General features: G+C 31.3%; 1 protein-coding gene across 1 annotated transcript; it reads right to left on the bottom strand.

Annotated features, from left to right (window-relative positions):
- Positions 1,417-2,463, bottom strand: LOC104750591 (sufE-like protein 2, chloroplastic). Its single transcript, XM_010472410.2, has one exon. It carries the CDS (start codon positions 2,274-2,276, stop codon positions 1,488-1,490), a length of 789 nt encoding a protein of 262 aa, XP_010470712.1. The 5' UTR covers positions 2,277-2,463; the 3' UTR covers positions 1,417-1,487.

Genomic DNA, 17,791 nt, shown 5'->3' with positions numbered 1-17,791 from the left:
GAACAATAGACAAACGACGTTCTTCTCTGATGATCTGTGCGTACACCTCACCAAGAGAAGGCAATGGATCCATTGAAATAATATTAGTGCAAATTCCTCCAAACTTGGATTCATCAAGTCCCAACACAAACTGATGCACCTTTTCTTCTTCACGTTCTTTAGCAGGCTCAAGAGCAGCACCACAAACACACAAACCGCAAGTACATGCTTTGATCGGTTTGTAAATTCCATACTCTTCCCAGAGAGTACACAACCGCCCATAATAATCCAGAACTATCTGCCCATCTTGACGACATGAAGCAAGCTGAGCTTTTATTTGATGAATACATACCTTGTTTCCCACAGAGAAACGTACCTTCAAATCGACCCACAACTGATGAGCATCAGATATAAAGGTGATAGTAGACTTGACCTTTGGCTCAATACTTGTTCGAATCCACCCAACTATCATTGAATTCACGGTTTGCCAAATCTCAAAGTCAGGATCACTGCTCGCTGGCTTTGGAATCGTACCATTAATAAACCTTGTTTTACGCTTAGCTTGAAGAGCATTCAACATCTCGGTTGCCCATTCGTTGTAATTATCTCCGGTCAAGACAACAACAGAGATCATGGAACCGGGATTGTCGGAGCTAGCAAGGGTGTACGGCGAGACCACCACGGACGCGGATTGAGACATCGCCAGTGCTGCACTTTCGTAACAGAGGATTCTTTGGAATTTGACATGACTTCTCAAACTAGAGAAAAAAAAAACTTCGAAACTATCAAACAGAAAGAGAGAAACAACTCTTAACCAAAGAGATCGAAAACCCACAAAATTTTGAACAAAAGAAGAGGAAAACAGCGGAAGAATTTTATGTATTTTTGTGAGATCTTAGCTCTGATACCATGTAGAATTGGATATCAAACTACCTTGTTTTGTTAATTCACTATGAAACAGTTTATATACACAACCCCATTAAACAGTTTATATACACAACCCCATTAGGGTTTACACAACCGACTTAGATTAGAACAACATGTAACAAGCCCAACAATATAAAATCCACTTATACATACAATCTAATCCCCAATAGATACTCTACGAGAAAATTTGACTCGTGATTGTGTCTCTAACTATATCGATCGTAAGGCGGAGGCCCATCTCTGGTCCCGCGTTCATTGTCGTCATTTATATTCTAGAAGATGGTATCAGAAAGTGATACTTAAATGTAAGAAAAATTGAGTGCCAACAAATATCATGGACGATTTAGAAATCCGATGCAGGGTTGGTGTTGTTGACTTTATTACCAATACGGACGATTCTATTTAGCCGCCAACGACTAAAATTCTTCTTACATAATGAGACTTAGTGTTAGCCATAATATTTGTTGCTAACCTAAGGGTCTTTATCCTCAAACTTTGATTTTGCAAAGAGAGACAGAACACAAACTTTGATTTATGTTTCCACAGGGCTTTTACAAAATTCAAATGAACACCATACACATTCATATGGTGAAATCATAGTACAAGGGGAGCAACGAAATGGAGTAATCATGATGAACCTTTGAAGATTCCATGTAACTTCCATTAACGTATTTAAATAAGAGATCATGCTTATGATGATGCGGTGGTCTCTCTCCTCCTCGGTGCGCTACGTCAGCATCAACTAGAGTCATGGTCCGTTTCTGCATACTCATCAACACGTTTTGCCACGTGTTGACTCTTGACTGTTCCTTTCCGTGAACCCCGACGTTCATCTCCGACAAGTCCTCGCTTCTCACGCCCATCACTTCCTCTGGTTTGGCACCATCGAGGATCCAGATCAGACAAGAACAGAACCCTTTCGAGATCTCCGAATCACTGTCTGCTTTAAACCTCATCCTCCCAAACTCATCCATCTTTATCTCCAACCAAACCTGAGTCGTACACCCCGTGACTCGGTTGGCCGAGACGCGTGCCGTGTCATCTAGTGGGGCTAGATCGGCCGCGTAGTTCAAGAGACGTTTCACTCGGTCGATCGGTTCGGTTAAGGACCGGAACTCGGATACGAGGATGCGAAGCTTGTCCGAGGTTTCTGTTCCCAAGGGAGCTTCAACCGTTGCGAAAGAAAGAGCGCTTGGTGCGTTCGGACTGGAACGGAGATTAAGAGAATCTCGCATGCATCTAATGGTTTTAGGACAAAATCTAGGGAGTTTAAAAGAGAATCTTGGGTTCTGGGAAGCATTTTTTGGTGGTCGGGAGGAAAATATCAAAGGAGGAGAAGCAAAGACCTTGAACGATGATGAAGTGTTCATGGTCCGTAACAAGGGCAATGAAAAAAAGATTAAAAAAAAAATAATAGGAGAAGGTAGAAGGAGACGAGAGAGAGAGACAGAGATATTTAAGGGCAATCAAAGAAGAGCTCGTTCAACGCGACAGAGAGAGGATGATGATTAGATAGATGTATAGAGCCTTCTATAACCCGCCAAAACTATTTGCATTACTTACATTTTGTTTTTTGTTTTTGTTAAATGATTGTTAATGTTATTAGAATTATGTAAAATAGTAAGTTAAATTATATAAAGAAATTGAAGTTTATATAAACTTCTAATATAAGAATGACTACGTATATTCTTAACAAAAAATTCTACTAATTTTGAGGTCTGTAAAATCATATTTTTGCCGTTTTCTTTACATATTCAATTATAGTTTATCTTTAATTGCCTTCCGTTTTGTTTTTGGACTAATTGAGCGGTTTAGATCTTAATCAACCAAATAAAGAATTTGGACGAAATTTCAAACTTATTTCTAGGATGATAAAAAATGATTTTTTTTTATTCTATTTTTGTTAACAAAAAAAAAATGGCACCCTAGTTATTTAAGTTTAAAGACAAAATTAGCAATCATTGGACCATCGTGAATTAATTTACTAATTCGGAATTTGCCAAGTAACCCTCCTTTTATGATCCTAAGCGAAAAGAAGAGGTTCAGTGCATGTATAATAATTTGGATTGGTATATACTCAACATATATTGGTGTTGTTACTGATTATACAACACAAAAGAGATGATCAATAAGCAATGAGTAAACCTGATATAACCAAGAGTACAGACACAGATTCATTGAACGTTGCAGTGAACAAGTCTGATACAAACACATGTTTAGACATAGAAGCAGTGAACAAGATGGAGCATGTGTAACCAGCTACAGACACAGACGCAATGATTCCTCATGAAGAGAATCAGAGAATACTAGCTCAGCCAAGACAATTCAATGTGAAGTCACATGGAACGAAGTGACATGCTGAACCTTGGAATCATATCGAGAAGATCCAAGAAGTGAGAGCTCAACCAGTCATGCTTTAAGCTCATGAGAACACGTTTTCCATTAGCAGCTGCGTAAACCTGAAAGCACAACAGAACAGAAATATGTTTTAGCAGTTGAGTATACTTGAAGTGCAACAGAGATGAAAACAGAGCATACTACCTGTAGTGGCTGTGTAGTGCAACCGAGTGATCCATAGACAACAGTAAAAGATCTTTTTTATTTTAATAGCCTGGCCTGGTCAGTCCCCAGCCGGGCCTTTTTTTGTTAAAATTAAAAAAACTCATCCGATGGATTTTTAGACAAAAAAAAAAGGATTCTCTATTTCTATGATTGTAGTTTTATTTATTTCTCTTTCGAGTTCGCGCCTAATCTTTAGCTAAATTTTTAATGTAACTAGAATTACTGAGAAAGTTCTATAAAAACAAAAACATTTATTTATATAATAGTAATATATATATTATATATATAAATAGAGGATAAATATATTTATATAATAAAAAAGAAATTTATATATATATAATAAAATATAGAAAATGAAAAAATATATATAATATAAAGAATAATCTATACAAAAAAAGAAAGCTTTTTAAGAATAAAGTGGAGAAGGTTCTTTTTCAAACCTTTTTTTTGTTTAATGGAACCTAATAAGTATCCCTTTTTATTCGGAGAGATGGCTGAGTGGACTAAAGCGTTGGATTGCTAATCCATTGTACGAGTTAATCGTACCGAGGGTTCGAATCCCTCTCTTTCCCTTTCTCCTTTTGATGATGTGTAATAGATAAAATCCTAATAAAATTAGAGCATTTCCACTAATTAAATAAAGCAATAAAAAACCTTTCTTTTTTATTCTTCACGTCCCGGATTACGTCCTGGATCATTAGATAGAAATCCAAATATGAAGAGAGAAACAAAGAATATAACTACAGTGTATACAAAAAGTTTGAGAGTAAGCATTACACAATCTCCAAGATCTTACTAAAAAAAAAAAAAGAGAATAGATTCTCTATTTTTATATCAAATATCTAATTTTGATACCAAAAAAGAAAAAAAAAAAAGTTTCAGAAAGTCAGTTGTAATTAAGATAATAGTCGAATCTTTGATATTCAAACAGATTTGCATACCAACATCTAGATATTTTTTTTTTTTGTGAACTCGAATCTAATTAGGTTCTTTCATTTAGGGAAAAGAGGATAAAATTTAGGAAATAGAAATGATCCAGATTTAGTATGGCTGCCGTCAAGATTTTTTGATCTTTTGAATTGTTGGAAGAACAAAAAACGTGAATTTTTTTAAAACAGTATTAAGAATTGCATTTTATCGAAAACTTACAGCGGCTTGCCAAACAAAGGCTAAGAGAAGAAAGAAAAGAGGTATTACGGGCATAACATCTACGATTGGATTCAAAAAGGCGTAGGCCTCTGGCAATTTGGCGACTAAAAAAGTGCTTGAAAAAAGGGCAGAATTAAAACAAATACAGATCAAATTAAATATATTAAGCATAACAAAAATTGGTGTTCTTGTGGATAATTTAATTTTGATTGAGTTATTAATATATTTTTTATATAAGGAAAAAATAAAGAAAGATAGTCTAAAAAGACTTTGTTGAACTTACTCAATCAAAAATCCTTTCATTCTCTTATGAGAATTAAAGAAATAATATTTTCATACAATATCTTAATTGAATTCTATGTAATGATCAATAAAGTAAGTTTTATTTGCTATCTACACGTGTTAAAACTCTAGCACCGACGTAACCTATATTTAATTTTGAATTGACGAACAACCAATAGGAATATTACTCTTTTAGTAGTCTTGAATAAAAAGCAAAATGGGGTGTAGCCAAGCGGTAAGGCAACGGGTTATGGTCCCGCTATTCGGAGGTTCGAATCCTTCCGTCCCAGAGTATAGTCATTACCGAATCAATCTTCTATTGCCTTTGTACACCATCTTTCTCTTTCTGTTTAAAAATCCAATCTTTTTTAAGAATAAAATATTGAAATGAAAAGAAGAATAAACTTATTTTTCATTATTTTAACCGAATTCAAAAAAATCTGTATTTATATCTATAAATATAGATTTCTATTCAAACTAATATGGGATTCATTTGAATTCTGACTGAACCTTTACGCGTAAATTCACTATTCCATTCATAGAGAAAGAAAAGGTATCGATTACGATATACTGACTGAACTATGACTATTCATGATTCCATAATTGAATCAATTACACAAACTAGAGGNGAAAAGAGGATAAAATTTAGGAAATAGAAATGATCCAGATTTAGTATGGCTGCCGTCAAGATTTTTTGATCTTTTGAATTGTTGGAAGAACAAAAAACGTAAAAATTTTTAAAACAGTATTAAGAATTGCATTTTATCGAAAACTTACAGCGGCTTGCCAAACAAAGGCTAAGAGAAGAAAGAAAAGAGGTATTACGGGCATAACATCTACGATTGGATTCAAAAAGGCGTAGGCCTCTGGCAATTTGGCGACTAAAAAAGTGCTTGAAAAAAGGGCAGAATTAAAACAAATACAGATCAAATTAAATATATTAAGCATAACAAAAATTGGTGTTCTTGTGGATAATTTAATTTTGATTGAGTTATTAATATATTTTTTATATAAGGAAAAAATAAAGAAAGATAGTCTAAAAAGACTTTGTTGAACTTACTCAATCAAAAATCCTTTCATTCTCTTATGAGAATTAAAGAAATAATATTTTCATACAATATCTTAATTGAATTCTATGTAATGATCAATAAAGTAAGTTTTATTTGCTATCTACACGTGTTAAAACTCTAGCACCGACGTAACCTATATTTAATTTTGAATTGACGAACAACCAATAGGAATATTACTCTTTTAGTAGTCTTGAATAAAAAGCGAAATGGGGCGTAGCCAAGCGGTAAGGCAACGGGTTTTGGTCCCGCTATTCGGAGGTTCGAATCCTTCCGTCCCAGAGTATAGTCATTACCGAATCAATCTTCTATTGCCTTTGTACACCATCTTTCTCTTTCTGTTTAAAAATCCAATCTTTTTTAAGAATAAAATATTGAAATGAAAAGAAGAATAAACTTATTTTTCATTATTTTAACCGAATTCAAAAAAATCTATATTTATAGATATAAATATAGATTTCTATTCAAACTAATATGGGATTCATTTGAATTCTGACTGAACCTTTACGCGTAAATTCACTATTCCATTCATAGAGAAAGAAAAGGTATCGATTACGATATACTGACTGAACTATGACTATTCATGATTCCATAATTGAATCAATTACACAANATCAGTTCCGGTACGTAGACCAAATAATATAATGCAAGCAAAAGTTCCTAGATTCATGGCGATATAGAACATCATATAAGTTATCATGCTCGCATATCCACCATTTGAGTCTCCAACAATTATTCCAATAATTACATATCCGATTTGACCTATCGACGAATATGCAAGCATACGTTTCATACTAATAATGATCCTAAATGTCACAAAACACAATGTCAAATGCTAATGTATATACAAATTGAAACTGACTTTCTTTGTGGTGTGGTGAAAGAAAGATGTATGGAATGATGATGTATGGAATGAATAGAAGTCAGGGTGTTTCAATTCCCCTTATGCAGTTGCAGTATAAGAGGTGTCAATCCTATCTGAGTGATTGTGGACAATTAAGATGTGCATATGAGTCTAAGTCAAGCCAATTGTAAAGATTGTTTGTCACTAACAATCCTAAAATGAGATATGAAATGCAGAAAGTAAAAACAACTAGAACAAGATACTAAATGCAAACAGAACAGACAAATTAAAGCTATAATGAAACTAGAACAGAGATAGACACTATGCTAATGAACTAATGCAAGACAAGTAATGAACAGGAAACTACGTGAATGCAATGGAAATGAAACAGGAATGAAACAAGACAATCACAAATCAAAAACACAAGTTCTGGGGATGAACTCGAGCAGCACTCGACCGAGTGTAGGTCGAGTACGTGGTCGAGCTAGACTTAAACGTGAAAACAGAGCAACACAAGAAAAACAGAGCAATGCTAAAACTAATCAAACAACAAGCAAGCAATGATATTTAGACTAAGATTTCAATAAACAAAGAAGGCCTTGAGGAGGGATTCATGGGCTGAGCTAATCATTGTGGTTATCTAACTTGGTCAACAAATCTCAAGCAAACATTGAGCTGATCTCTAGACATACTATTCTAAGACATGTTTAATCCACTCTCATGGCAAGAAACAATCAAACCTATGCATTTCTAGACTTGTTCTCACAAAGAAAAGAATCTACACAAGCAGGCATTAAGCAATACATCTCAAACCAAACAAGACTTCTAATCTCTTAGCAAGCCTAATGGTAAGCTCTAGATCTAGCCTTATCTATGCTCCTTAGACATTGGTGTGATGCTAAGATGCTTGAAATCAAACCCTACCTTCTCAGATATAGGATCAGCATTAAGATCATCTAGCCTAGAAGAGATCTACAACAATCAAGCTTGACCAAATCAAACAAACCACAAGATCAACCCAGCCTAACCCATCCTCAAGGTCCTAAACAAACTACTCACAAGAACACATGGTGAAATATGTCAAAAACCCAGAAAATAATGAAACTTGCATCATTAGAAAGATGAAACAGAGATCTACAATATTGATGAAGGAATAAAACTCGAAATCTTAATACTTTGAAAGTTATGAAACAAACAAAATATAAGAATCTAGTCTTTCTCTCTCAAACAAGTACAAAATCTAAAAAAAAAAAAAAGTGCAAAAGGAATAATATCTAAAAAAGGTAAAAACTAGGTTTTAGACTCTCTAAAAAGCTGGACTCTTTGGTGGCTGCAGGTACAAGGGCTTTATATAGGAGATGAGGTGGAAGCCCTAAAAATACAAAAAGTCAAAGTAGTCAACGGCTCGGTCAACTCGACCAGTGCTCGGTCGAGTGGCTGGTCGAGCTGGCTTCTCTCGTGCATTCTCCACTCGGTCGAGTCCTTCTCAGCACACGGTCGAGTGGTGGTCGAGTGGTGCGGTCGAGTTGGACTCCGGACCTTGATTCTACAGCCTTAACTCTCTTGTTTTCTCCTCAGGATTGCTTCACTTCTCCTCAGCATTGCTTCCATGCTCCTTAAGCTCCAAAATCACATGTTTATGCATGAAAAGATGCAAATGCAATGCAACTATACTCTAATGCATGATTAGTCCTAAAGCTACACAATAATGACCTAAATGAATAGCAAAAGATGCAAAAGTTGTGAATAAACTAAGAGAAAACAAGGTAAAATATATGAACATCAGAGAGGTACGTGATTGACTCGCCTCTCGCTCTTCCAACAAACGTCTTCTCTATTAAAAAATAAATTATCATTTTCGGGGAAGGCAAAAGCATATTCGATTCGACGACCCCTGATTCTTGAGGAGCCCATGATGTCGGAAAAAGACTTGAGATATCATATGGTTAAATAGTTTTCATTTCGTCATAGCCTACGGCTACAGTTGATTTGATTGTGTTGGGACCAAACACCACGTTTTAAATTTGTTTTCTAATTTTCGATTCCATCAAATATCTTAACCATTCGTTTCCTATTTACACTATTAAAATAGTATAGATGTATTATTGGTAGATCACTTAAAATAATAGATAAACTAAGATGATTCCACCATTTTATATGCGACGTTCCAAATTATATTAAATTCACTGATCACTCGTAAACAATTTATACGATGTAAAAAAATAGTTACTTTCGGTTAATCAATCGTTACAAAAGAGTGTAACCATATCGGCATGTATTGCTTAATCACAAAACGAGATAAAATGGAGTTCGTCTCATATAGGCATATTATATGAGCTGGTTTATCCTTCGCATTTTCTTGGCATGAAATCTATTGAGAATCAGAAAAATTCGCCAAATTGTGGAGTATATTGTCATAATTAAATGTATTTATATTTTTAAATATTTTTAACATATGGATTTTTAGTGAATTTAACTAAACGGAAGCAAAACCACAAGCCTAAGCCTAGATCTAACACTACTTAGCAGAACTTTCTCTTATATTTTGTTTTCTTTTGATTTGTCTTGCTAGTTCGAAGTCTTAAGTTTCTAACTGAAGTTGACAATTTTTTGTTTTTAATAAAGTTTAATGCATAATCCTTATCAAAATAGAATAAACATTGTATGAAACAAATAAAATATATTTTACAAAAAAAAAAGGCAATGCTTGTTAATCACAATTAGATTGCACACTTGCCCATCCAATGAAAAGAAAAAGACAATGCTTGTTAAGCTCAATAAAAGAAACATATATTATTGAGTATCATGAAAAAACAGAAGAGCTAGGTGACGGTTGATGGACAAGTGTGCAATCTTTCTTATTTCCTTTATGCACTCGACATTGCAAGAGGAGGTGATGGATGCTTTCTCCATGTTCTCCACATAGTTGACAATTTAGTTAAACTACAAGCTTCCTCTTGAATTCCTTTGTTTATTTATTTATTTTATTTTTTTTTTGAGAAAAGGCTTTCTATTTAATTGCAAAAAAAATAAAAGATACAAAGGCTCAGCCCAGCTGTAGAGTTTGTAAATATAGGCTTTAGCCCAAGTAAAAACACAACACAAGAAACACATATCAAAGAGTGAAAGGTGAACCAATAGTGAACAGTGAACCTTTTGTTTTTTTTGAAGAGGAAAATAATATCCAAGTTTGGGTTATTTTTAGAATGCATCTCTGAATGAACACATCAAAGATGAGAGACTCAAAAGAGTTTTCTGCTGTTACTAGATTAAAAACTGAAACAGAACCTAAAGATCAAGATTAAAAACTGAAACAGAACCTAAAGATCACCTAGGTGATTAAACACCGAATAGAGACAGTTGCCATAGATGTAGTTGGCTTGACCAGCAAGATTTGGAGGAGGATTGTTTTGGTGGTCTCCAGCAGCAGTAGCACCACCATTGTTGACATTGATGTTTTCTCCCTATGCTTGAGCATTGACGTTGCCAGCAGCATTGTTGTTGTCTCCCTCAAGAATGCTCGACCAATAAATATTAATGTCGAATCTGTAAACATTTTGGTAAACATTATGGTATGGAGAAGTTGAATGGCTTTGAAAAGATGATAACCTAAATGTGTCTTCAAATCCTAAGTAATTGTATATTAATATTAAAGGTTCCTGGTATGAAAATGTCACATAACTTTTAAGTTAGCCATATTAGCAGCTCCATATATTTGTGTGAGTCTTGATGAATTAGTTGGTTGTCAATGACCACATCCGTTCTATACTTTTATTTGTTTTCAATTCCCATCTAGCTATTTTGTCCCTTGGAAAGTAAATTATTACTTTGTATTAATATGCTTATCCAAAATGGTTAGAATGTCCATTTCTGCTTTTATTCTATAAAAGAGGTCTAGCTAGGATAATTTTTTAGCTTTATAGGCTTTTGTTTTTGATAAACAAATATAAAGTTTGCTTTAGCTTTATATACTTTTTGCTAGTAGAAATTATAGATTTTGCAGTAGTCTCCAACTTCGTTTGGCCACCAGAGCTACATTAAAGCCTATGGGAAGATTTATTCCAGGATCTCCTTATAATTTTTAGATTTTGTCATAACCCAAAATCCAAGAGAGATTTTGTTTATCCCTTTCAGCATAGCAAACCACCAAAAATTATGAGTTGCAGTTAAAAAAAAAAGTGAGTTGTAGTTGTGATTTGTTAAATGATACTAGGTTTTATCCAGTGGTACACCACGAGTCTATTATTTTGTTGATATGATACTGTAATAGTTTAGTGGTGCTTATAGTCGATAGTGAATTGCATATATATATATATATATTGTTAACGATTGTAGATAGGTTTTGTATAAATTTTTGATTTGCAAGTTTAGAATATACATTTTCTGATTTGGTTAGTTATGATTTAGGAATGAATGATATGACATATTCTTATTTTGATTCTCAATTGATATTATTGGATTAATAGTGTACATTTAAAGCTAATAAGAACTTAGCAAATATGTAATCGTTTATTAAACGCAAATTAGATATTTCCTAAGATGTATTCATCTTGAATTAGTTGCTATATTATAGGGATGTGATTACAAAATTTGTGTTATCAGTTCTTTTTGTCAAACTTAGCCCTAAAAATTCGGCATGTAAATTAGATATTTCCTAAAATATAATGGACATTAATTAGATGTAAATAAGTATGCTATGAATTAAAAACCGGTCCAAAATATTCAGTAATCTTAAGGAAGATCCTGATAATTGAATCGGTTATAATTTTAGTTAAAAATCTGACCCAAAGTTGGCAAAAAGCCAAAAAGTGATGGCACCCTATTGTACTTTAAAAATGTATTTCGAGCTCTATATGTGGATATATTTGTTTGGTTATAAATATCCTAAGAAAAATTTTAAAATATATATCCGTTTATAAAAATTCAAATCACATCAAATGCTGAAAAAAAATCTAAAATTTTATTAACTTTATGTATTAAATAGTAATTAAAATAGTTAAATATAAGATTAAATAAAAGTGCAAGGAGAATTATATTTTAAGTCTAACATATTGATTTAAATTAGATAGATAGTTTTTAGGAATTTAATATTATCAAATAAGGAAATTATTGTGTTTGGATACGAAAATAAGAAAGGATGACACAAAAAAGTATTTCAAAAATGTTAAGATAGATAGAAAGATAATAAAGCAAGACAAAAAATAGGATGGGAAAGTAGTAACTACTGTTTTGTTTAGTATTTTCTTTCATGTTAGAGATGAGTACCTTTTTCTTATAAACTCAAGCAAACCTAAATTTTTTCAAACAACTTACGGTGCAATTTTTCATAAGGTTTTATAAGATATTTTATAAAGTTTTATAAGATTACAAAGTATTTATAAGGTTACGAGGTGTTTATCAGAGGCAGGTGTAGGCTTTAAAAAGAGTATGCCATGTACCCCACACTAAATTTATAATTTTTGTTTATGCACTTTTACATGGTGTATTTTCCCTTTCATTATCTATTTATTCTATAAATAATTTAGTAAAAATTATGTACATTTTTCTTCTAATTTTGTTTTTTTTTTGTCGGCATGCTTTATTGAAATGTCAATTATAATTGTACTATTATTATTTCTTTAATTAATTATATTTTTTTTACATATCCATATGATAATTATATCATGTATGGATATGATGTATTTAAAACAACTTTATAAAGATATACAAAATATTTTTCTAGCTCCACAACTAATATTTATAATGTGTTAATAAGATATTACACACGTATAAAAGTACATTGTGTATCTAAACTATTAAAAGGGAAGCACTTTTTCAAAGTAAAAATGAGGCAAAAATGAAATATTAGATTAGGACAAATATTGTCCTTGAATAAATTATAAAGAATACAATAGGAGAGGGACAATCACGTAATTTTATACATCAAAATGGGCGGATCTGTATGTGACCCGGGTTTTCTAAATTCGGATCATGTTTTACAAATCGGATTAGGAAAAAAAAATCTTGGATCCAAACAGAATCGACCAGACCACAATTATGTATAATAAAAGTCAAACAAAAATATATATAATATAAATATTTTATGGAAGTAAAAACAAATCAGTATCGTGACAATTAGTAACTTTCATAACTATTATTGTGGAGCATTAATCACAAATCCTAAATAACATATAATTCAATATAGAAAACTATCCATATTAAAATTCAAATTTAAAATGAATCATTAAGTTGAAATCTCGAAATTACCTTATCTAATGATATCAATTCAAATATCTAATTAACCTCAATTGGTTGTTAATTAGCATTTTAAATACGACCACAATTTCAGTGATTTAGCAAAATCGTTTTTAATAAGTAAATTAATATGATACAAACTCTACATGTTTCATATATTTTCTTGATTTAGTTTAAAATATTTTAAATTATCACATATATGAAATCTTAGGTACTTACCAAAATATGTAGCTATCTTAGCTACTTACAAAAACGGGTATAAATTCAAAATTATGTCTAAGTAAACATATTTAATTTGGTTATATATTTTTGAGATATTTTCGGAAACATTAATTATCGATTTTTATTTGTAAAAGTCTTTTCTTAATTATAAAACTAATTTGTGTTTAAATGTATTTTTATAGGGTTGAAAATTCAGGCATAACTCAAGAAAATATATGTAAGCCCTTTTTGTTTGGTTTTGAACTACTCTTATATTTTTTAATGTTTTTAGGATTATAATATTTTCCTTCTAAAGTACAAACAATTAAATGTTTTGTTTACCTTTATGAAAGTATATCTTAAGACTGTTGTAACTGTGAAAATTATAATATCTTTCATTTAAGATATAATATTTTAAATTGATATTTTTTCATTTTTATTTATTATTATAGATACATGAAAGTACCAATATACATTCATGGAGGTACTAATATATAAATAAATTTAATATTTTTTAGCCACACATGTTTTAATAATATTTATATGTATATATATGTTTGCAGACGCTAAAAAGAACAAATGTTGTTACTACACATATGGTGTGAAAGAGAAAACATGAAGAAGTTATTGATTCTAATCAATTGCACTAACTGATTGTGTTTAGATTTTATATATAGAGGAAAACAACATCTAATTATATATTAGATATGTTTATCCATCCACACATATAGCATAGGTATATATGTTTATATATATATATGTGGTATAAAAAAAAAATCAAAATGTTACTATTTTATTAAAAACATTCGAATTGTAATTTCACATTTTTGTTTCTTTTCATTTAATTTGTGTGCTATTTAAATTGGGGCGATCAAACAAAACAAAACATATGGCTAGAATTGCCTATCCAAACTAACAGGAACTAATAATCTTAAACTCTTCAAGAACATGTGAAACATAAACGTTAAGACTGTAAACTTCTAGAATACTGATGCTATGAAACAATAAGTTGTTATAATCGATTTAATCTTACGATTCTTTTTGATTAATTACTATAATAGTGTAGTTTTACTCTATGATTATATTGTTACAAATCGCCTACTGATATTAAAACATATTAGTGTGAGTGATTTCTTCAATATATTTCCAAATCATAATAAAATTTGCAGTGCTATAAGGTTCTTTTTTATTTGTATAAGTCTTTTCTTAATTATAAAACTAATTTGTGTTTAAATGTATTTTTACAGGGTTGAAAATTCAGGCATAACTCAAGAAAATATATGTAAGCCCTTTTTGTTTGGTTTTGAACTACTCTTATATTTTTTAATGTTTTTAGGATTATAATATTTTCCTTCTAAAGTACAAACAATTAAATGTTTTGTTTACCTTTATGAAAGTATATCTTAAGACTGTTGTAACTGTGAAAATTGGATACTTTTAAAAATTTGGTACTTTTAAAAATTACAGAGTTTGAGACTATTAAAACAGAAAATAATCTCTTACCGATCTCTTAAAACATATTTTATAGATCATTAGTGTCAGAAATTACATTTGTAAACAATTTCCATCCAGTTTGGACAACTAATATGGAGCTCTAATTTAATTACTGTTTGGTTGAGAAAAAAAGACATATTTTATAGATTATAATTCTTTTTTTGAAACGCCGTTACCCACGTGTTTTGCAAATTCTGCAGGACGAATGCAGATATTGCTCATGTGGTTTTTGGAGAACCGGTTTTCTACGAGTAAAAAATAGCAAAATCGTTACGAGGTAGGCCTATCAATGTGAGTTCCCCCAACTAGACAATTTAGGTAATCCAATTTGGTTAATCTTTACAACCGATCACTTTGGTTCACATTTGATTTGGATCCACCGTCGTGTCGATCCAAATGTTATGGTGTAATCAATTTTGATCAAAAACCACGATTATGAGATAGAAAAACATGACATGTATGAGACGTGACGAGTTTTTCTTTCCAGAAATAAACATATTATTTTTTCTTATTTACTAGTATGAGTTTAGATTATAAATGTTAATAATATTTGTTAAAAATATATTTACAAATGAAATCTCACACATACATAATATATTGTAGACCTAAAAAATAACCTTAGCTTTTCAAATCAATCCCGCACGTATGTGCTGGTCCGAATCTAGTGTTTTTATAAAGATAAACACGTTTTGGTGTAGATCCCAGATTTGTATTGACATCTTCGATAAGGTTTGAGAGAAAGAGCATTTTTGGAAATGGTATTGGAAAATGAGTATTTTTCAAACTCTCTTTTTATTTCAAAACATAAATAAAAATAAGTACTGACGTCAAAGATTTGATTTTTTTACAGATGTTCATCATACATATATCAGTGAAGTTCTTAATTAAGTAATAAAAGGCCTCTTAAATAACTATGTTTGGATTATAAAAATAATATTTGTTCAAATAATACACAAAATAAAGGGCTGCCAAAAAACACACTAAATAAATGCATTTTTTGAGCTTATAATTTTCTTTTAGTATAATATTTTGATTAATGGGCTAAAAGCCAAACACTCTAGCTTTGAGAAAGCTTGTTACCACTCTATTTCTCATGCTTTATTCATTGTAACCCCTTTCTCAAGAAAAGAAGAGTTATATACTACTCTTCTCCAATAATACTATCTTTTACCATACCATTATTAATTTTTTTCTTTTAATAGAAATTGGTCTCAAAAAAAAAATGAGGCGTTTTATTTCTAACACCTAGATTGTAGACTAATCAGTTCATGGAGTTTAATGAATTTAGAAAACTTTCTAAAATTCTAAAATCAAATGGATTTGAAAATCATACAACTGAGACTCTAAAGTCAAACATCAAAATAATCTTTATGATAAAACATAAATATATCATATAGCATAAAAAATTAAATAAAATAAATCTTTGACCTCTCAATTTAACTCTCTATATATTTATGGTTTGTTTCTCTCCACTGATTGACATGTTATCTCTGTGTTTGTGTTGGTCTTGATTTCTAATACTTCATCATTGTTGTCATCAATTTGTTTGTTTAAATTGATAATAATAATAATTATTTACTAATAATTTATTGCTGGTTTTTTTATTATATGTGAGGTTTTTATTAATAGATGATAAACTATATACGAGGTTTTATTATAGATGATAAAGACTTTTTTGCTATGTTTCCTGTGTGCTGTGTACCGGGTGACTACACTATATATTTTGGAAGATAAAAAATGCTTACCTTTTCTTTTGTATCTCTTTTGTTCTGTTTATTGTAATAGCCTCTCTACGTAGACACATGCATTTTGGAAAATGAAACATGCTTACATATCCTTTTATTGTAAATAATTTTTTTTTTTTAAACATGGTGTGAGTAAGAATTTCAACCTCTCTAATTTTAAGTAATATACATTTTTAAATCCAATATGAAATCACATCTATGCCTAAGTTTTTGACATTGAATAAATGATGGTTTTAACTAGTACTATTTATAAATCACAGACTCATTAACACATAGTTTTGATTGTTTCGTTTTGAAATGATCAAATAAAAAAAGTGTTAGTCTTAGATTTTAAAGACTTCATCATTATTGTCATCAAGTTGATTTTTTTTTTGATTAATAATAATATTAGGGGAATTGGGTTGTATAATTCAAAAAAAACTATAATTCACAAACTAACCACACTAACCATATATCAATTATATTATCTATATTTATGTATTAATAACAGTTTTTGCCCGTTTTATTTTCTTCTGATCACCACTTCTTCCCAACTTTCGGCCATCACCACTGCCGGCAACCACCGCCGCCGGCAACCACCTCTTCCAGCAGCCAACTTCCGGCGATTTCTCCTGGCCGCCGACCTCTGGACACCAACTCCGGCCGTCGATCTCCGGTCACCACCTCCGGCCGCCGACCTCCGGCCACCAGCCGCCTTTTCCGAAGCTTCGACCACCAGTCTCCGGCCATCTCTTCCGCTGCCGGCCATCTATTCCGCCGCCAGCCGCTGGCCAACAGCCACCACCCCTTCTCTATCCAAAAGACTAAACTGGTAATTTTACCCTACTCTTATCCTGATTTCCTAATTTTTTTGAATATGATAATATATTCTTCTATAATTTTTTTTATTTTGGTCACTCACCCAATTCATCCATAATATTATTATTGTTATTATTTTTTTGATAACTTAAGAGTGATCATAAATATTATTATTATTATTATTATTATTATTATTATTATTATTTCCAATATTACTGTTTTTTGAATCTTTTTATTTACCTATGAGATTTTATTAACATACATGAAGTTTGCTATGTTTCGTGCCGAGAGACTACAGTACTACAATCCTTTGTCTCTCTTTTGCTTTTTTATTTTATTTTAAAAGTTTCTCTACGTAGACACATGCATTTTGGAAAACAAAAATGCTTATTTATTCTTTTGTGCAAATTTATATAAAATAACGTGTGAGTGTGATTAAAGATTCAAACATCTCTATTCTTAAGTAAAATATATTTCCAAATCGATTCAAATCTATTATAATGTAAAAT

This window comes from Camelina sativa, chromosome 16 (assembly GCF_000633955.1).
Source record: "Camelina sativa cultivar DH55 chromosome 16, Cs, whole genome shotgun sequence".
Lineage (NCBI taxonomy): Eukaryota > Viridiplantae > Streptophyta > Magnoliopsida > Brassicales > Brassicaceae > Camelina > Camelina sativa.
Note: the sequence above shows the minus strand (reverse complement) of the source record. Positions and strands in the feature narration are given on the sequence as shown.